Below are 22113 nucleotides of genomic sequence, written 5' to 3'. Positions count from 1 at the left end.
ATGGATGGATGGATGGATGGATGGATGGATGGATGGATGGATGGATGGATGGATGGATGGATGGATGGATGGATGGATGGATGGATGACGTACAGATGGATGGATGGATGGATGGATGGATGGATGGATGACTGCAGGTTTTAAGGTTAAAGTTCATTTTTCTGAAGCATTTATTTATTTAAAAAAAAACCAAAGCACTTTTAGAATTATTTGGAAAAATCACCAACATCAGATTGGAGAGAAAAAAAATCATCTCTGAACCAGAACTGAAATACACAGACTAGAGATTCTTTAATAAGCAAGTCCAGTTATTTCGTGATACTGCAATGTACCAGTACCGCCATTTTGATCAGTGTGGTTTAATTCCTAATTTGTAATCAATTTATAGATGAATTATTTAGTGTGCACTTTGTATGCCTTTTGCCACCTTAGATTCTTTCCCCCTTTTCCTTCCGACCACACAACACTTCAGCCATCCTCTGATCTAAACCTCTCTTTGCCTTCTCCCCCACCTCTCTTTTTTTCTTGCCACTCTGGCTCATCACTCCCATTTATTGCTCGAGCTCTGCTCTAGGCCCTGCATATATCTGCATAGTAATAGGCTGTTAATTAGCTCTGGCCAGGATTTCTGTGTGGAGATGGTCATAATGGAGTGGACAAGGAGAGCGAGTGCTCACCTGGGCCACTTCACCAGGCCTCCAGGCTTTGCTCTCTGTATTGAACACGTGAGTGTTAATGTTGGTTCTTTTTTTCTGGATAGAAAGCATACAGGATGCATTAAAGTAACTGTGAAATGAACACATCAATGAGTATTTGTGCTTGTTTGTGCGTGGGTGTGCATCTCTGCCCAGCCCCCCAATGCAGGAATAACCAGCCCACCCAGTCCTCCCGTCTTCGTTGCTTAAATAGGCTTGCTGCTGTTTAAGCCTTTGATGTCAGCCCCCTCAGGAGTCTGCAGGCCCATGAAAAAAACTACAGTGTAGCTATAACACCAGTAGCTTTAACATAAAGCTACAATTTACACACCATTCCCCTACTGCCGTCACCTTTCACCCTGAAATCTTTGACCCAGCCCGTAGGAAGCCGGGGCGCAGGAGTCACAGCTCTCTGAGTCTGATAATGGAGCCGTCCTTGTGGGTGTGGAGCAGGTTGAGAGGCTTACACTGTCAGTAAAGATGCAAAAACAGAGCAGCCCAAAGGCTACGGCCCAGATGGGCTTGCGTCTTCACACGGAAGGTGCACGCACGCTGCAAAAGCATCACCAGCTTCACCAGCTCCCACAGCCTTTTTTTACTCAAACACACAAACAGGTGTTTGCACAGTCAGAGGCAGCACACGAAGACAGAAGGCGCAGACTTGGCACAGTAAATTACGCCGAGAGCTATTTACATACGCTTTTTACAATATTAGGCATTTGCATTAAAAAAGAGATTTGGAATAGTTTAATTGAGCATGCGGGAGGGAGGAATAATGCATCTTTAAAGAGAGGGATTGAAGCAAACAGGCGGGATGGCGCTGGAGGGGAGAGTGGAGCATTGAAGAAAACCCACATTCCCTGAGTGCTGGAGAGCCATGAAGAGGGAAGGAGAAATATAGAGCACTGTTAGCAAACAAGACGGAGATTGTGCGTTATTGTATTGAGGATAATGCGTATCCCACACAGCTGAAAGGTCAGTGAACCTCCCTTCCCCCCAGCTTTAGGCCACCACAACCATTTCAATATGAAAGAAGTGGAAATCTAGGCAGTGAAAGGAGGTACTCTGTGGATGGGATCGGCTGACACTCCAGCCTACAGGAGCTGCTCCCGTTTCCAGACGACCCCGACTAAACCACTACCACTCTGCCCACCCCCCTGTTCAACAGCCTTTGGACTCATGACGTGAGACTCTATTTAGAGTAACCCTTGTATTGTGATTATCCATCTGTAGAATTGTTTCATGGTCCAGTTTTTAATAAATGGATCTGTTTTTTTAATTAAACTGTGATTTGAAACTAACTGACTCGCTGTTTTGGACACTGCCCTGACAATATCCAATAATATCATGTAATGAGTCTGAGCCACCCCACTGAGAATCCCAACTTCTCATTTGGCTCCTTTGCTGCATAACCTAATGATGTTTGCATTGCTTTATTGTTGCTTTCCTTCTTGCTGTGCTGGATAACACTCAAAGGGACTTGTTTAGAGATCCTGCTGAAGAGGCAGTCTGTTAAGACAAGAAGGTACAAGTCTTGGAAAAGGATTCATTTCACTAAATATTTAGCTTTTCCATGCTTGTGATAAACTGACACAAAGTGCACAAAGGAGATGTATACCTAGTTTAATGAATAATCTGAAAAGTGTGGTGTGCTTATGAATTTAACCCTGTCTATATCTATATCTTCTATACCCATGATTAAAAATAACTGCTTTCTATAAAAATCTACCAAGAAAGGGGAGTAATTTGGGATCTATTTATTATCAGATTCTGTCTTTAAGCCTCATAGGTTTGTTAGAGAACATTAGGTGGAAAAATGGCAGCATGTCTTAAGGCATAGGAAGCAGACAAAATATAAATGAAAGAGGAGAAGATAGTGGAATATTTGATTTTACTTTCCAAATGCAATTATGAGGTGAAACTGAAACATAACAGTTTCCCTGCTGTGCAGGAATGATGTTGGCATCCTACTTTGGCTTTTCTTCTCCAGTAAAAAGGAAGCTGCGCTGGAAAAAAAATCTAGAAATAAGTAAAAATGTCTTAAATTAAGTGTATTTACCCTTGATTTGAGTAGGTAAATTACATAGTTTGCCAATGGAATGATAATGAAATGATTATATTTTTACTCTTGAAATAATATAATTTGATAATATGCACTTGAAATAAAACAATGTAATTGTGTTTTCATGATTTAGATCCAAATGGTCTTGTTCCATTGACAAAATGTCTCCTTCATCTCCTCAATTCAAGAACAAATGCACTTAGTTTAGGAAAAAATTACTTATCTAGATTTCGATTTTTTTCCAGTGTGATCAGTGCTGATGGAAAGTAACCTGGCCTGAGAGCTGAATTCTCACTGTATGAGAATCCATCTTGTACCACATGTACCAATCATGCTGCGTTATTATCATATAAGGCGGAGCATTTAGCTGTAATGAAAGCAAGAGCTGCCAAGACCAGAATCAAAACACAACAATCATAGCAGCGTAGAAGGACGCGTAGCTACTGCTACCTTACCTGTTGTCTCTGAATCCACTATTTTTTAAATTTAAATTTCTTTAAATAGGAACAACAAGAGCGTACAAATGTAAAGGACTTTGGTTTCTCATAGCTTCTGCTGCTATTTCAGTTGTTATTTTGGATGTCTGTCTCAAAGTCAAGACCTAAATTAAACTCTGAGAAATTTTCTGATTGTTGTTCACAGACAAGAGATGCTGTATCCATTCTTTTTTTTTTTTTTCCTGTCTGGCAATGGGGCAAAAATAATAATTTTCTTAATGCCAAAAAAGTGCCCAACAGATTTTACTTTCACAAGTAGAACAGTACGGCTATTGTCATAGTGTTCCTCTTGATTTATGCATGTAAGTAGCTTTATTATGATTATGCAGGGAGGATTACAGATTATATCGACACTGCAATGTAAGCAGAACAGGAAAGGAAAAAAAAAAGGAAAAAGGGAAAAAAAAGATGAAAGAAAGAGAAGATAAAAGGGATAAAACGTCTTCAGTCCTCTTCGTCACCTGCAAAGAGATGTAAAAACAACAGCACAGCCAACGGATATAGCATAAGAGATACAATATAGTAGCACCTTGATCAGGGTTCCCGCGGGTCCTTGAAAAGTCTTAAAAGGCATTGAATTCTTCAAAATAAAATTAAGGCCTTAATTGGTATTAAAATGTCTTAAACCAGTCTTTCGTAGGTCTTAATTTTTAAAACAACATAAATAGGATTATTTTTTTTTTTAAGTTTTTTTTTATTTATTTAAAAAAAATAATGTCTCGCCATTATTGGTTCCGTCCCGATAGCGGAACATATAAAAGCGTTGTTGTGGCCGGGACTTTTGGGAGATGCGCCATTAACTTTTTGTCTGGAAAATATGAGCAAGTGTAAATGTAATGAAAAGAGTTTTCTCCATGGCATAAACCAGGGAACATACATGAGGCACAGTGTATTTTGTGCAAGAAGTCATTCAAGCTCTGAACGATGGGAATTAAGGCAGTGGAGTCGCACATGCAAAGCAAGAAACACAAAGCGTCAAAATCGAGTTACCGAGAAACAGCCAGTATTTCTCAGTTTTGTTCCACCCTTGTCTCTGCAACGCCTCCAGTTATCACCAAATCAAACATACTAAGAAAACGATATAAAGAAAAATAACTGCAAAAAAGACTTAGCACTGGTTATGTTGTGGCTTTAAAACTGATTTGTTTTTTTCCCTTCTAAAACAAAGTTTGTGAATTCAGTTAAACAATTGTTAAAATATATCTGTCATTTGTGTGTTTTCAGCTTTCTTCCTGTAAGGGAAGCTTTTCAAAAATTGAAACATTAGTTTTTCAAAATTTGAAACATTAGTAAACCCACTTGTCGCAAGTGGGTTTTTCTTGTGTTTCTTGTGAATTTGGTCTTAAATTTGGCATTAAAAAGTCTTGAATTTAACTTGCCTTAAGCTGTAGAAACCCTGTTGATACTATCGCTGAAGTAGAAGTAGTATTATTTAATCTGACGTGTATACTGTGGTAGCTGAAGATAAGAATATGGGCTTTCTGTATGGAACTGAATCTCTAAGTACCTGGAACCAAGCACCTGTAGTTGTGAAGACCTGCAGTTGTGAAGACCCGCCCCCCCGGAGCACCGGGTCTAGCATCGGGGGACCCAAAACCTCAGATGCCCAAAGGGATCCCCGGCAAAGGCGCCCAGCAGGGGCCAACCCAGAAAATCCATTCCCCCCCCAGGGGAGGGGGGGGGCCGGCCTTGGGGAATTCCCCCAGCCCCCCGGTTGCGGAGTCCCCATTAGTTTGAAAAAAAGAATGGACAAAACATCTGTTTTTAGATGTGTAGCTGTAGCACCTAATTTTAACTCTTTTTTTATGTCTTTAATCTTCACAGTTATGCACCATCTTGTGTTGGTCGATCAGACTTCCAACCACTTTTCTATTGGAAAGTGATTGTCTCACAGTTATGTCATTAAAATGACTTCTTGTCATCTAAAACGATCTACTGGAGTCGTTTATTGGCTCAGAACATACTTCAGATATAAGACCGCTATCCTAATTAGGATAGAATTGAAGCCTAATCTTGACTTTATCAACACTCACCAGATTTAATTGAGGATATGATTGCTGACAGCCTCCATTTATGCTTGTGCCAATGCCATTGCTTGCATATCAACAGCTTTGTTCCATCGATCTGGCCTCACTAGAACAAAAGCTTAGAGGAGATGAAATGGCATTTGACCTGGCTTTGTTGCTGGGCCTTGCTAAATAGCAGGAGATTTTATTGACTACATTGCAGCAGCAGCAGCACAGCCATTTACCCCAAGTCTGTTGTCCAGGCATTGACATCTCTACTGTAAGACATGTCTCCACCGGCCAGGTAACCCAGAGGAACGCTGAGGTGTCAATGCAAGTGACAGCTTGTGTGTGTAAGTTTGTCGTCTCTCATATATGTGTGTGAGTGTGCAGCTGAGCGTGAATTACGCGCCTGTGAATGTGCATGCACACGTGCCTCCAACACAAAATCGATGAACCCCAGGGTTAATAGCGAGAAGGAACTGACTCACGAGCTCTACTAACAAACATCGGACTGTTAGCATAACCTCAGCCCACCCCTCTCCCCATGGAAATCCACTGACATTGATTATAAACCTCAGCCTGCATTTCAGTCCGGTCTCACTAGCTTATCTCTGACTATGTAAAGCCTCTGCTATGAGCATATCACTCTGCTACAAGCAAATTAGGAGTTAACCCTTTCAAAAATCTGAATAAAGCAAGGACACAGAGAAAGGCTTAGAATGAAATGCAGTTTGAGGACATCCTTTCTGGGAGCAGAGTGGTTAAGCAGTTGTCCTCCTCTTTGGAGGAGTCAGGTTTAAACCCCTCGGAGACTTATTACTGGCAAGTTTTCTCTCCAGGCCTGTCAGTTCCCCTGTCAGTGCAATATTTTTGAAACAAAGGAATCTGATAATATGATAAGTCTGATCGAGTACTGCTCAAGCTACTAGTTAAAGGAACAGGGGACTTATCTGAAGATATTTTCATAGCTTCCTGGTGTAGTTTAGCCACGTTTTTCTTTTTTCATTTTATATATATATATATATATTTATATTCTGAGGAAATGAGCTCCTGCTTTTTCCTCATCATTTCTAAGATGGTTCCATATTGTTTCTGCTTCCATCTTCGTCAATGGAAGAGGCTTGCTTTGGGCACTTTTCCACCTCATTAATTAGGATAGTCTTCTGGGATTCAACTGTTACCTCCCTCTATTTCTATTGCATGTACAATGACAGAATTAAAACAGATTGCCTTGGTAGGAATTTACCCCAGAAAATGACCCTGGTTGGGATACAGTAGTCTCAATGTTACCTCTAACCGTTGGGATGGATTTCTATGATAATCAGAAGACAACCTAAAGCTTGTTTCTTCTTTAGGAACCAGGTTAATGTTTTGGAGCTGGTATTTATCCCATTTATATTCCACTTTATGCAACGAGATAGAACATTTTAGAAATGTATTGGTAGGGAGAGCACCCTAAAAAAAGGAGTAAAGGAATTTTAATACCAAAATGATATATTTCCCTTTACCCTTCCATTCGCCCATATTCTTCAGCTTCATCCGCCAGGGTCATGGTGGTGCTGGTGCCTGTCTCCAGCAGTCTATAATTAAAAGTTAGGGTCCACCATCGACAGGTTGCCATTCCATTGCAGCTTTTTAAATTTATTTTAACTTTATAACATCTTTTTAACTTCAAAGTAGATTTTAAACTTGGTATTTCAGGATATTTTGCAAGGCAGCGAACATAACCAAAAAGATTTAAGGATTCAGCATATTTTTAGGTTGGACCTGAGCAGTGGTGTCAAAAGTACACACATTTGTTACTTAAGTAGGAGTATAGATACTGCAGTTTAAAAACACTCAGGTAAAAGTTAAAATATCAACTTGACCTCTTTACTCAAGTAAAAGTGAAAAAGTATGTGCTCCAAAAACTACTTAAAGTATAAAAGTATAAAGTAACCTTTAAAAACAACAGTTATATGCCACTATATGAATTGAAAGCTCAAGTTTTTTGACAGTTTCGAAAAATTCTTTGAGATAGGGCCAAGGATCAGGGAGGCCTTGTTTGTCTCCATCTCCTGATACGTTCTCATCTGTGTCCGACCTTTCAGGCATTTCAACATCTTTTTCTGAATCCGACATCGTAGCATGGCATAGACAATTCACGTTTGAAGAACACCTGCTTGCTTCTGATGATTTCCTTCAGTTAACCAATGAGTGTTTGCGTTCTTTGACTCATCCAATTATACTAGTTTTCACTAGATGTGGATGGCGGCAAAGATCTGCATTGCATGGCGCACATGACGTGAAATTAATATTTATAAACATTAAACTGAAGCCAAGAGTAACGAGTAACGTTTCTTTGAAAAATGTACGGAATAGAAAGTACAGATACTTGTGTGAAAATGTAATGAGTAGAAGTCAGAAGTAGGCAGAAAAATAAGTAAAGGAGTAAAGTATACATACCTAAAAATTGTACTTAATTAGACTAGCAAAGTATTTGTACTTAATTACTTGGCCCCTCTGGACCTGAGTGAGCCTAAAGAAAACTGGACTGCCTTTCTATATAGAAATATGATATTGTGTTTTTGAAGCTTAGTTATACTTTAAAACCTTAAATTGAATCTACATTTTCCATTTTTTTTTGTTTCTTCTTTTATTTAAACTTAAATTATTTTAGGTCTTTCAGGCTTTACCGTTTGCAATGTCAATTCAGTTGAAATCAGTTAAATTAAATGGTGCCAATCCAAAGCACATGTCATTCAAGGCACCTTACAGAGACGATACCGTCAGATTGTTTGGAGAACCAGTTCATGGCATCCAGTCAAGGACTTGCAAGACATGCTCCTCCTGGATGATCCTACGGCGACGATCTTCTTCTGCATTTTGTTGTTGACTCTTCAGTAATCCCTCACTTGCTCTCTGGAAGTCCTGCTTTAGTTATTAAAAAGTGAAATAAAAAAGAAGGTTGGAGAAATAAAAAAATGGCAATGCTAAAAAGGCCTTTTCAATATATTGATGTTTACATGTTTAAACAAATGTTGGTTTGGAATTGCAGCAAAATAACAGGCTGCTAATTACTTACAAGATCTAATGCAAGGCAGACATTTGTATTTGTCTCCTTTTTTTCCAGATAAATAAGATTCTCTTTGACCTATAGTATAGGGAGGGAGAGACAGTGGAGTTTAAGGGGATCTAATCTACTGAACATTGACCGTGGGCGGTGTTGGAGTTCAGACCAACTGCTCTGACAGGGGCAGGATTTACACAACGGTTAATTAAGCACAAGTTTACATGCTGCAGTTCAATCGCATTTCGTTGAAATCTAATGTTAGAACTAGGAAAACAACATTAAACACAAATGCCTTTTTCAAAACCAGACTTATTTTTTTTTATCACTTTTTAAATTTGCATGTTGAATGACTGCATGTTCTCAGCTATAAGACTGAGATTAGGAAAAGAGACGCTGTGTTTCTTCATGCAGGAGCTACATGATTGACAGAAAGCAGAATGTAATTTAGTCCAGCGCTGATAAGAATACACTTGCAAAAGATGTGATCAAGCAGGCGCTTTAAGAGAAAATGTTGTTTTTCCTATTTCTTACTGTCATCTCCCTTTTTGCTGAATGTCTGACACTGAGTAAATTAAAAACTTTAACTAGCTGTTTCATTTGTGCGCAGTATTCTCTTCCATTCCACCATGATAGCCTTGTTTTTGTCTTCTAATCCATCTTTGAATGTGTATATATTCATTTTGCCTCTTCAACTCTGAATGAATGAAAAGAGAAAAAGAATGTTATAGAAAAACAGGCTTATCTTAGTCTGCCAGCTTAGTTCTTACAAGCCTCCAAGCATGGAGAATAAGAAGCAGGGAGTGCTTCTCCGACTCTGCCTCTTCTCTCTCTCTCCCTCAGCTGTGTTCAGCATCCGCCTTGGCCTTCCCGACAGCTGGAATAAAATCAAGATGCCAGAGACTATAGTTACATTTGTATTTCCAGCATAATTTATGGAAATTTGAACATAAACTTTTAATGTTGTGCAACTATCGAAGCGTGTTCGGCTCAGGCTGTCAGAGTTTTTGGAGCGGATTTTTTTCTGCCTGGTTTTCACTGTCACTAAAGTTTCTTGACATGTTTGATGATAATCTGTAAGAATTCAATTCAGTACAATTATTATCAGGTGGGAGATTTTTTATTTTTTTATTATGCGTCTTGGAAGTGCTAATACATTTGTTTATGTGTGTCTGAGATCATAAATAACATATCATAAATCTCAATTAGAGAAGGCTATAAAGACTGTTTAGGTAGTTAACATTAGGGAAGGACTCCATAGCCTACAGAAACTCTAACATTGCCTATGTTTATGGATTGAAGGCCTTATCAGGGCAAAAATGCTTCATGCAATCATTTCAGAACAAAGATTGTAATCGGATCAGAAAGAATTTTCATTCCCGATAGAAAGAGGTGTTAGAAACCCATTCGTAACTTTGGGGTCAAATAATCTCCACCGCACATGCTTGCAACATCAGTGGGTTGTTTTTTCTCTTAACTCACAACCTTTATCCACTGCCTCCTGTTACTTAGTGAGGGAGGTAGCACTAAATGCAACATCCCACTCTGCCCTCTAACCCTGCAGCAATGCAGGTTAGCATAAGATACTACTTAGGCCTTTACTAAAATAAAAATAAAAAAGTATGGATAATAAAACACAACAAAGGTCTGTAGTTGACAAAAAAAATACATTAACAGACACTAATGAAGAACTGAAAAGAAAGAAATGTGAGGGAGAGGCATAATGATCTAAACTAGTGTTGCACTGATACCGATAGCAGTATCGGGCGGGGCAAGTACCAACAAATAGGGCACCAATAACATTTTGAGAGCCAAAAGTTTGGTCGACTATTGTTATCCATTCCTGGTAGGCAATAAAAAGTTCTACTGGATTCACTTTGAATAAGTCTTTTTCCTGCTTCACAAAGGTAGGCAGCAGCTTGGCAAAGCCATGATGGCAATTATTTTACATCCAAGTAGTATGTAGGTCTACATATCTACACACACATCATTTTCAAACAGATGGTATCAGTATGGTATCGGTATCGGCCAATAATGCACAGCCAGGTATTGGGTATTGGTATCGGGGCCAAAAATTGGCATCGGCGCATCTCTTATCTAAACAATAACTTTACAATTACAATAAACACAAGTAAATTCCATACATTTACCATTAAACAACAACCTCAAAGAAAATAAAACAAAAGACATAAGTCCACCCTCTCAAAAACTGAGAATAACCATTTCATTATTTACCACACCTACAATAGGCAGTGTTAGGTGGGAAACCACTTGAAGAAATCTTTCAGTATCAGCTGGTTTTCACACTGAGCTATCGGAGCTCATCAAAGCAGCTCAGCAGTTTTGATGAAAACAAAGTAAAACTAATTAAGTCAGTCTGACTATAATTTGTGTTCTGTATTTTATTCCCAATTCATCAAGTTTAAATATGATTATAAGAGAGCTTCTGTTTTCTAAATACAGGTTTATAATATGATTTTATTTTGTATTTGTTTTTATTTTATTTGAAACACAAAAAAAACATAAAATTATTATTAAAGATTAAGTTAAATAGTCTATAGTTCAGTTGTTGTATGTTACACTTTTGGACAATCTTCAACACTTTTCACTGATAGGGTTACTCATGGCAACACAAAATGCCCAAAGGTTGGAAAACACTGCTTTAGACCAAACTGTACTGTTTTCTGTACTGTTATGACTTTATATATATATATCACATCACATGTTGTCTTAGGTTGTCCTGTAAAACAAAAAGAACAAAGAGTCACCTCCCAACCTCCCAATGTTGAGAGGGAGGTTAAAATAGACTCAACTAAAGACAAAAGGGAGAAGATGATAAGTGCAGACAGGAATGAGACAAAGCTATAGATTTGAGCTAAAGGTTCAGTTTGGATCTCATCCACAAAGTACAGCTTCTTTCACGTTTGCTTTTCACAATCTTAAAAATAGAGTTCTTAAGGTTTTGTTTCTGCTGCTTTTCTATAATCCCAGATTTTTTTTTTTTGCTTATTAGTTTTGCAGACTATCTCATTTGTGTTATATTGTAGATCAAAGCATGTTATTTAGAATTATTGTACCTCTTGGCCTCTGATGTATGTGATGGTAGGCCTTTATAAAATACCTTAATTTAGACTTGCATTACAGATTAGCTCTATTTTCTACTTAGCTGAGTTTGCAGTTGACTACTGTGAATCTCAATATAATAAAATACATTATGGAATTGGGTTGTAATGTGATTAAATGTGAAAAGGTCAAAGGCCAGTGAATCATTTTGGAAGACAGGGCGTCTATTGGACATGAGTCAAAATTGTGGCCTTAACAATGTCCAGTTGGTTCAAGGTGATCATTTGGTTCGGGCATAGTTAGTAAAGTAAAACAAGAGTCAGAAGAAAGATGGTTAAATATCTTTTCTGACAGCATCAGTATGTACAGATGAATATGCCTCATGAACAATGGATACATAACCTTTATGTTTAACCTTCAGAGAAGGAAGAAAATTCCAAAACCTTCCAAGAGAATAATATCTTTCTGGAAGGAGTAATAGCCCAAGGCCTGAGGTGGGCTCTACAATATTATCAGCAAAGGAGAAAGGATTTTGTTGCATTTAATGAGATTTAAACTTAGCAGAGAAAGAAATTATTAATTTAAAGAGCATTCATTTGACCTGTATTAACTTAGCAGCTTAGGAATTATTAACATTGCATTTGGACAATGTCAAGGGCAATGTCTATTTAGTAGATTAGTTCTAATCTTCTAGCGTTTGCAAGCATAGTGTTTATATATTGAAGTTGGATTCTGTGGTTCTCTCCAAGCTACAAAGAGCACATCAAATGCTAGAAGTTAAACTGGATGGAGTATGTGGATGCAAAGCAACTGTCGAAACCTTTATGGAGCCTCGTTTAGACATAAAGCAACACATAAAGTTCCTCTCAGCCTAATGGAAAGGCAAAGAAGTCTGACAGAGGCTTTTAAAGGGTCCCTTCAAATCTATAGAGTGGTTTTTGACCTTTAGCAGTTTCATTGAACATTTCAAAATGTTTTTTTCCCAAATAGTTCATGCTTCTTTTAGGTTTCCGTCCTTCAGACCTTGCTCTACCCTTTCTTTTGTGAAAGCAGTGATTCACATAAGCCTCTACAAAAAATCTGTTTGATTTTACTGCCGCTTTAAAAGTCTAAACCTTCAGCTAACCCTGTTTGTTTCAAATTCTCTCATGCTTTCAGGTGCCTGTCCTGCGTCAACGCCAACTTTCCCTGCCACTGGTGCAAATACCGCCACATGTGCACTCAGGACGCCAGCGACTGCTCCTTCCAGGAGGGTAGAGTCAACACTTCACAGGTGAACAAGTTACACATCGGAAACAGCTGTATAAAACATGGTTTGAATACTTTTCCAAGGATGAATGATATGATCAAACATTCACACATACGTACACCCATATGTGTGCAAGTATGGATGCATGGCAATTCTTGCTAGTGCAGCTGGGAGCCGTGCAGCGTCTGAATGTGTGTATGCGATTGGATGAATGAGTGCTGCTGTGAGTGGCCCAGCAGCAGCTGTTGCTCTCTAAGCAGAGCTAGATTTATTCACTTATAAACAAGTCGGGTGAATGGGAATGCAAATGGAGGCAAGTGTTGTCGTCCCAAATGTTATAGTTGCATGAAAGCCCTTATCCACTCGTGGACCCCAGTCTTTGTCAGATTCTATGATTCTTCTTGGCTTCTGCACAAAAAGTGTAGACATTCATGTAGACAAAAAAAATCTGAAATGTATTTTGGAAGCATTCTTTAAAAAAAAAAAAAAAAAAAAGCCATCCTCATGTCAGCTGTCTGCAGCAAAGTTTCATCTTTGCTTAACGCTACATATTTCCCCCAAACTTCCTGCGGCATTGCTTCCATTTTGTTAGTTGTCAGATTTCTTTTTTTTCCTTCTTTTTCTTTTGTGCTCCGTGGATACCAGAACACTCAGCTATTCATTTGCTCCTGCCACTTTTCTCTTGGTTTTTCACTCACTTCCATCTTTGTTTTTTTTGGAAGAAAACTGAGATGTTGAAAGGGTATAATCAGAAAAAACATGCCATTGGTGCACTCAGTGTGGGTGGGCATGGAGTAGGTGTGTGTGGGTCTGTTTCTATGTGCGTCTCTGTTCAGAGTGTTTGGTGTATGATTTTCTGTGTGCATCAATGTTGAGTTTAACTTAAAGCATCTGTGGAACTTTTTTCTAGGGGGCGTTTATGTACAGACTAACAAATTTGTTGACAGCTTCAGCGCCGATTTGTTAAAGTCTTAAAATAAAAACCTAGCAAGACAAAAACATTTAGCTTAAACACTTTCATTCAAGTTATTTTCTACTTTTCTACAGCTTCTTTTTAGACTTAGACAACTTTTACTGCCATTTTGTATACAGAGAGTGTATACAAAATGAAATTTCTTTTTTTTTTTTTTACAGCTTTAACATTTCCTTTCCATAAAGCGCAGCAATGATTTTTACAATATGCATTGTTATTATTATTATAATTATTATTATTATTACATATTTAATTATTACTTAAATTAAAATACAATAAGCATGTCTAAGGACTTTGCTCAACATAATCTATGGTTAAACTGTCTTTTGTATTGTATTATATATATATTTTGTATTATATGTGCATAGCACAATGCTGACCCATTTTCAGTGGACATTAAAGGGGTTTTCCACATTTACATCTGATCCCCATTTGTAGCTGAATCTTCATCTCATACGACCAAACCACCATATTGAGATTATGGCATTGTGTCGATCATGTGCTGCCTTGATTCTCCAGGATCCTTCCCAGTCACGCCAGGCGACTGGGTGAAAACCAGGTCCCAGGCCCTGGGGAGAGGGCCCAGAACCAGCCCTTCAAACGTATAGCCAATAACTTTAAAAGATGTAAATTATGTTAAAATTAGATAAGAATCTTTTATTTGTTTCTTCCAATTTGCCATTTCAGCATCGGGGGAGTACCTACCATTGCCTCAAAATGGTTTGGTCGCTGACGTGGCTTTTTTAAACATTTATTAAGGTACTCTGGTAAAATACAAAAGGCAGCAGGTAGAGACCCGGAAAATGTGGAGGCTGAATGTTTCTCTCCTGCCTGGGTTAGTCAGCAGCATCTCTTTCAAACATAAACTGAACTCTTTGACTCAGCTACAAAATCCACAGCTTCAAAATCAGGATCAACCAGGTGCAGAACTGAAGGTGAATAAATAGACAATTCTTCTGTAGAACCTCAAATGCTAAAGAAATACTTTGTCCATAATATTTTATGCTTCAAATTTAAACATGTTGCAGAAGCAGAAGTCTATAATAAGGATAAACTACACCTTAAGCATGTATGGAATGCCAAAAGGGCCACATACAGTATTCAGTACATTAAAAAGAGGCAATATTTCTATTTATTAATATAATAATTTATTAACTTGCAATACATGCTGTAAATAATATCAGTATTTATTTTAATCCTGAATTATTACCATTAAACATAAATTTTTACCTCATGACCAGCATGAATCTTTTTTTTTTTTTTTTTTATCTCCCACCAGAAATACGTGGGGTTAGGCTAAGGTTAAGCATAAAAAAATGCAATATTTACTTCAGCTAGTTAGATGTACCTGCAATAAATAAATACATCTTCCACAAAAAAAATCTTCCAAAATTAGAGGCAATGCCAAAAAACTTGACAACTTGTCTGATATGACGCTCCTGCAGTATAATCTGAGTATGTATATTAAAACTTTTTCCACACTTTAATAAGAGTCACAGATAAATGAGTTAACGTCTGCATGTTTATAAGAGTGGAAGAACCCCCCTGCAGGTTGTTTAAGTGTTTAGGAGAGCTAACAGTGACAGCAGAGCGGATTGCAAAAGAGGAAACGACACAGGAAATCGTACTCGTCCCACAACCATAGATGGATCACTGTTATTGACGCAGCAGACAGTGAGGAGACAGCTCCAGGCTTCAGATGCATCCCTGTGTTCTCTCTGTCATTGAATAGGTACTATTTTGAAGCCACGCATATGCTCACTTTGGCCAACAGCGGTAGTTTTGTCAAACATTTATCTCCTCTAGTCTCGATTTTGTTCCAATTTGCCAGTTGGTAGCCCCCGCTGAAGGCAATATTGCCCATCACTGCTGCCTGGGAAAGTTTCCCCCTGTGTCATTAGCAGTCAGTTGCCGGAGTGATTGAATTCACAGTACACTGGTTATATTCCCAAAGGCATTTGTCATATTTCTTGAGGCTGACTTCACTTCATATCTCATAAAACTCATAGCATCTGTGAAAATGCGGTGTTGGTAAACTCAGAAAGATTCCCTTTTCTCCTCCACACGCGTGTAAAAAGATAACTTGTTTTTTGCCCTTTTGAGGTAAATATAATTCTCTGCTGTCACTTCCTGGATTTGTAAATGTATATAAATCAGCTCTTTTGTGACAGCAGATAAACAGAGAAGCACATTAGAGGCGACCAGGCAGAAAATTGCCAGAGTCAGAGAAACACTTGAGAAGGCCATCAATGGGAAAAGGCGCATAAACACAAACAATGAGAGAAACAAACACCGGTGCAAACAAACAACTGAGAGAAACAAATTTGCCTTGCTCCAGTGAATTCCAGCATTGGGCCGGTGGAGCCGATTGGGCCGCGGCCGGGCCCTGGGGGGGTGGGCTCAGACAACTTCATTTAGATTCAAGGAAATTGGAAAAATAAGGCAATATTAAAGACCAGCAGAAAATGTAAGAGTTTGCATTTTTTATTTAGACGTAGCAGCTTGCCTGCTTACTCTGCTGCTGATTGCATTTTGCTTGCCTGTTAATTATGGCCTTCATTCATTTTGCATGTTGTTTTTTACTCATGATTTCCCAAAAATAAATAATACAGGCTTTGATTGACAGCAAAGCAAAAGCTGGCTGCAGAATCTATCCTGATGTGAGCTGTGGAAGAAAGTAACTTTAGTTGTGCTTTCCTTTTTTTAACTTCATATTGAACCCCAACAAAAAACATAGTCAAGAGCAAAAGTCATCATTATTCCTTTAGATTAAATTTATCATCATTTGATAGTTAGATGTAATATTTCTCTTTTTTCCCACTTCTATTCGGTGTTAAGCTACAATAAAGCTGGTTTGGAGGATTTAAATTGACTGAGATTCAGCTTTTTTCTAGAAAAATAATGGACAGAAATATCAGTCTCTTGGTGTGTGAAAAATAGGATCAAATGATACCCTTTATAGTCCTGCAGTGGGGAAATTCAGTTGTTTCAAAGGCAACATAAAAAGGCAATTAAGGCAAACAGGTACAGACAAGACTATAGGAAAAAAGCAAATAAAAAGTTAGTTGGAAATAGGTTCTACAGCAAAGAAAAAACATAAAGCAATATATACTTTGCAGTTATTGGGGAAGAAAATGCATACTCAGATGAAATGAAAAATGTCCAAGAAAAGCAGCAGCCTCTCAAGAGATTAAAACATGGATGTGGAAAATATTTATGGGGCAGGTAAAAGCTGCAAATAAAGGCATTAATGTACAAAAACACGGAGCAGCACATTAAAGTCGTAGGGAAATTATATTAATATGTCAAATCATTCTGGCCTTAACATGTATATAAATGTACTCTTTATCAGATGATATTGTCCCAAAATTTAGAAAATTTCTATTTAAAAACAAATCCTGTCTTAAAATCTGTGTTTTGCTTCTGTTACCCTTTTTTTTTTTTTGTTATCAAATCTGCAAGTAACCACCTTCAGCTTCAGTGTCTGCATTTGGGTCCTGTCAAACCTCCACCCAACTTGACGGTAACCAGTTTTTTTCCTGCCTCCTGCTCTGGGTTCTGGGGGTTTCTAGGGCAGAGCCGGACCTCCTACCCAGATTAGACATCTGCTCCCTCATTGGCTGCACATTGGCTGCTGCTCCAACATGCCACATAAAAAGATAATTGATGCCACCATAGAGTCTAAGAAGTTCTTCCTCTCAGCAGGTAGAGTCTGCTTTGAACCTTCTAATCAAGGGATTCATTGATTTTACTCCAGCCCCAGTTTATTTTGCTAAAGTAAAACAGAAAGAACCTTGAGCAGAACCAGAATCAGTGATGAGCGTCTGACTGGGTGGTTCAAGGAGACACAAGTAGAAATACAAAAGGAACATAGAAGCACTGATTCATGAATACTTTGTTAAAAAGGGTAAGTGTAACACTTATGTGTCCATTATCTCCACATCAGTCCCTCAGATGATCACCCTAGATGTCCGTTTGCTGAGTTTGCACTTGTTCTGCTGACACCAGTGTAGAACGTTCTGGATCCAGTCTGTGTTCTCAGTCGTCCTCACCTGTAATGAGGTGTGATAGTGTCATCTGAAAGATGGCAGCCTGGGGAGTTTTTGTAGGAGTCTGCAGTATACAGAGCAAACAGGAACAGCGTTGGTACAGTGGTGCTCTGTGCTGCAAAACAAAATATTAGACTTACAGTCTAGTTTCCTCACATCCTGCATGTGGCCAGTAATTTAATCAAGTTTCCACTGGAATGTATGGTAGTCCACTTGGATTTTATGAAAGGCACTGGACGAATTGGAACTAGATCCTTGCGGTTCTTTCATCAGCCTGAAAGGACTGCAAGGATCTAGTTCTGATCTAGTTCCTGGTAGTGCTTTCAGGTTGATTACAGGCGGATAGGAAAACTTCATTGGATTCAGTGATTACCTCAGCAGGGAGAGAAGAGGGCTGATGACCGACATCTTGAGGATCTTCAGATCTTTTTAGACCTTCTGAGTGTGTGGTCTTAGGCACTAGTGCAAGTAGTGATAGCTTGTAGCGATAAACCACTAAGTCATTCAGCTTTGATTGCAGTGATTGGTGCTTCTGCCAATTAGTGACTCTGGAGGCCTGGATATAAATGCTTATCTCACTTTATGAGGTCTTCTTTTAGATGTTTGTGCTTTATATCGATGCTGTGTTTCAGATAGATTGAAAATGTAAAAAGGTCCTGAGTGTGTGGAGGTTTTAACACTCTCTAAAGTCTCCTTTTTGTTGATTAATTTGTTCAACCGCAAATATGACTGTAGAAAATTTAGATTTAAACAATCTTTTTTCAATTTTACTTCTCCTGTTTGTTTTACTTATTCATGATTGCAGAAACTGAAGAGCTGTGATGCCTCTGTCTCTGTCTCAGTGTGATATATTCATTAAGAGGACGCCTGAGTGAAGTCATTCGAATCTGTCAAAGGAAGTGCTCATTATGAGCCAGAGCTTGTTCTGCATCAGCCGCTCAGAAACAGTTTAGTTAACCGCCGAGGCACTGACCTTTTCAGAATGCGGAAATGCAGCGCAGCCTTTAAGACTTGGCCCATGGAGTGAGTTAACTTCTTTGCTGTCTTTCTTTCCATTCAGTTTCCTTCTTTCTTTGCTCGTCACATAACTCCTCTCTCCTTCCTCTGCTCTATTTTTTTCTCTTTGCTCCCTCGTTTTCTGTCGTTTGCTCTCTTTCCTCCAGCCTGGCCTCCTTACACTTAAAGGAATCCAGTAGGCATCATAGTACTGCACAAAGGTGTGCACCAGCAGCTTTGTAGTCCTGCCTCATTAATTATCATTAGTATGCTGCTTTAAGCTCCAGATGTACACTGGGTGAATAAAGATACGCAGATCAGTGATAGCTTTTGCACAGCTAATTAGAGGATGCATCAACTTGATGACTGAGCCCATCAGATGGTCGTATGTTGCTGTCAAATCGCCACGCCGCAGCAGCAGACAAGAGCGTGCATTCAGGAGCAACAGCATCCCACACGTGATGATCGGAGCACATCATTAAAACCACTGACAGGTGATGTTAAAAGCACTGATTAATGATCTGCTGGAACCTGCTTTCCCCTGGATGTTACTGCAACACGTCTCAGCCAACTTAACAGGCCAGTCACACAATCCCTGATGGCAACCAGCAGTGCTGGCAGAATGATACGCCCAGTTACACAGCATGAACCGCTTCAGAACATGCCTTCAAGTAACACACAGAGGAACCCAAGGCATTGACCCAGCCCCCGAAACCCCCAGACCCCAATTTATGCGAGCATTCAGAGGCCACAAGCACAACTTTGACCCACATATAGCTAAAAACCGTAGGATCCAAAGGATTTCCCTCTTGGCCAGGGCCCCTCCAAAGGTCATGCATCTAATAGAGTGTAACTAACGTTTTTTTATAAAAGTATGCAGTTTTAATTCCAGGATTGCCCTATCTGTATCCATCGTTTCATTACCACTGATAAGCGATAAAGGTTTCACTGTAACAAAGCTGATCACAGGGTGTTGGGCAATGATAGTTTCCCTAGTCCCATGGCATTATGAATCTGACTTAGAAAATTCATATTTAGTCTCAGTCACACATGAACAAAACACTATTTTTCTCATGTTTGCTCGTGGTAATGACCACCAACAGTCAGAAACTGGGTCAATTTGTCCCAGTTAGAGGTGGCACCCAGAGCCAAACCCTCCAACTTTCTACCTAATTCCAAGACATATAAGTACAAAGTACTGGGTGTGCTACAGGTAGAGACAAGGAAACACATAGCCTAAATCTTCTTCTACCCTCTGAGTCAGACATCGTTCTCCTCTCACCTGAGGCCTAACTTTGCATCTCTTTAACCTAAAATTCTTAATTAGTTGCGCTGGATTTTATTCAGGGTTTTCAGAGTAAACAGAGCTGAACACTCTACACTACTAATGCCCCTTTCCCACTGGCCGAAAAAACGGTTTAAACCGGGAACAATTGCCTTTTAGTGGCAGTAGAACAGGTCACTGATGTATGTCTACCCAGGTTAAATGACTCACCAAGTGGCGCGTATTAAATTCACTGGGACTCTGATCGGCGTACAGTGAGAACACCAGAGCCAGGTTGACCTGCTATTTTACATCTTACCATTGAGCGTGCCAGTCAGAACGAATCTGGTTACATTCGGTAAACATGAAGCAGCGCTGGTAAGAGGGATTCCGAGAGATAAATGAGCGAAACTATAAAGTGCACTGTCTATGCCCTGGCTTCCTTACATGTTGCTCTCCATTGTTTACTTTCCTGATTGCTGTTGCTATGTTGTTCTGGTGACATCATCAATGCTAATTCATCGTGATGGTGTCTCCAGACAGTGGTGGGGGGACAGGGGCCATGCAGCTTGCTAGCTGGGGGTTAGACCCTGCTTTTTTTGCCAGTCGAAAGGGAGGGAATTCTGACTATCAGAGGGTCAACACATGTTTGACAAACCCGAGTTAACCCACTATGTTGAGTGGAAAAGAGGCTTAAGTTGCTGATTTATTTACCTTACATTTATGCTCTGCTAAGTCTGTTAAAATAAAATCAGGTCAAATAGTATAAAAAATACTTCTGCATGGGGTGTTTGGCAGGTAAACGTGGTGTTCCAGCTGATCAGTGTTTACAAATAGGAAAATGGCTGTATGTTATGCCAGAAGAAAGGCTTGGATCTCACCAGCTCATCTTATTTTCCCTGTTTCATCCGAAGCCCACTGAGCCCTCTCCTCTTGCTAAACGGCTCCCTCACTCCCTCAACAAGTCAATTAGCTGCAGCCAGACACTTTCTCCTTTTGTCTTTCAGCTATGGGTGTCAGAGTTACAGCTGTCTCTTCATTGTTTCAGATTGCTGGGACTCGGGCTGTTGATGCGCAGCTCTGAGCGGCCCAGCTTTGGAAGCTCTGAAGCTGGAACTGGCACAGATCAAGCTTCCCCTTCTCCCTTTGGGTCTCTCTGGCTGGGGGAGCTGCTTGCCACCGATAGACTCTAGTGTGTGTCTGTGTGTGTGTGTCTGTGTGTAAGGATGGTTATGCACATCTTAATTATTCATAGTGTATTAAAGCTTAAAGAGGCTTCTCTGATCATTGCCGTGTTAAATGGAGAATGACAGCAGAGATGAGAAACGAAAGGTCGGGCATCCATATTCTGGGAGGACTCTGGCAATGCCCTAGTTGTTAAAGAAGTTTGGAATAAATCACAATATACAGTTCACATGGTGCATATATATGTTTGTATATATAAAAACTCTCTCACTAACTTCAGCATACAAAAAAAAATAAAAATCTCTTCTCCATCCTTTTCAGCATCAGGTTTTCTGGCAGAAATGCCTGGTATTAGGCTCTAATTATCTTTCTATAAACCATAACTGTGACCAGCCTTCCTGCTCTTAAAAAGGTGTGACCCCATTAGGGTTTCACTATCATATTGAACTTTGAGATTTATGAGGTCAGAATTCTGTCAAAAGGGTAAACACATAATAATCAATCGCTTCTTATGAACATTTTATATGTTCAAATTTCATACCATTCAGCCCCCAATATATGGTAAGCATGACCTCATGCTCCTTCTTTCTTCTGTCTTGTTTTTTTATGTGCTTGTAGATTATTTTCTACTCACTTGTGCACCTTTTTCAGTACGCTCAACTTTTCTCACTTTAAGAGTGGAAACAAACAGAAAAAAATAAGCTGCCTTTGCTTGGCTACGTTTCATGAAATTGCACCTCTAAATTTTAATGCATAATCTATCAATAAATAAACAACAACATTAAAAGTCAATCAAGGAGATTGTGGCAAGCAGGGTTAGCAAAGCATCTTTAGGCTAATCGCTGTTAAATTCAATTCAGTTTATCTCTATAGCGCCAATTCACAACACATGTCATCTCAAGGTACTTTACAGTTCAACCAGATCATACAGTCAAATTGATTCAAAGTTTTCTATCTAAGGAACACCAGTTGATTGCATCGACTCATTGACTCTTCAGCAATCCCTCACACTAAGCATGCTT

General features: G+C 39.2%; 1 protein-coding gene across 2 annotated transcripts in view; it reads left to right on the top strand.

Annotated features, from left to right (window-relative positions):
- The window catches only part of LOC107091972 (plexin-A1-like), a 312667-nt gene that overhangs the window by 146316 nt on the left and 144238 nt on the right, over positions 1–22113 (top strand). For both annotated transcript variants that reach the window (XM_015386230.1, XM_015386229.1), the window contains exon 8: positions 12534–12648. In XM_015386230.1, coding sequence (XP_015241716.1) covers positions 12534–12648 — 115 coding nt within the window. The remainder of the gene's footprint in view (positions 1–12533; positions 12649–22113) is intronic.

The sequence above is a fragment of the Cyprinodon variegatus genome, unplaced genomic scaffold (genome assembly GCF_000732505.1).
Source record: "Cyprinodon variegatus isolate N-32 unplaced genomic scaffold, C_variegatus-1.0 Scaffold360, whole genome shotgun sequence".
Classification (NCBI taxonomy): Eukaryota; Metazoa; Chordata; class Actinopteri; order Cyprinodontiformes; family Cyprinodontidae; genus Cyprinodon; species Cyprinodon variegatus.
This window is presented reverse-complemented; position numbering and strand designations above follow the sequence as displayed.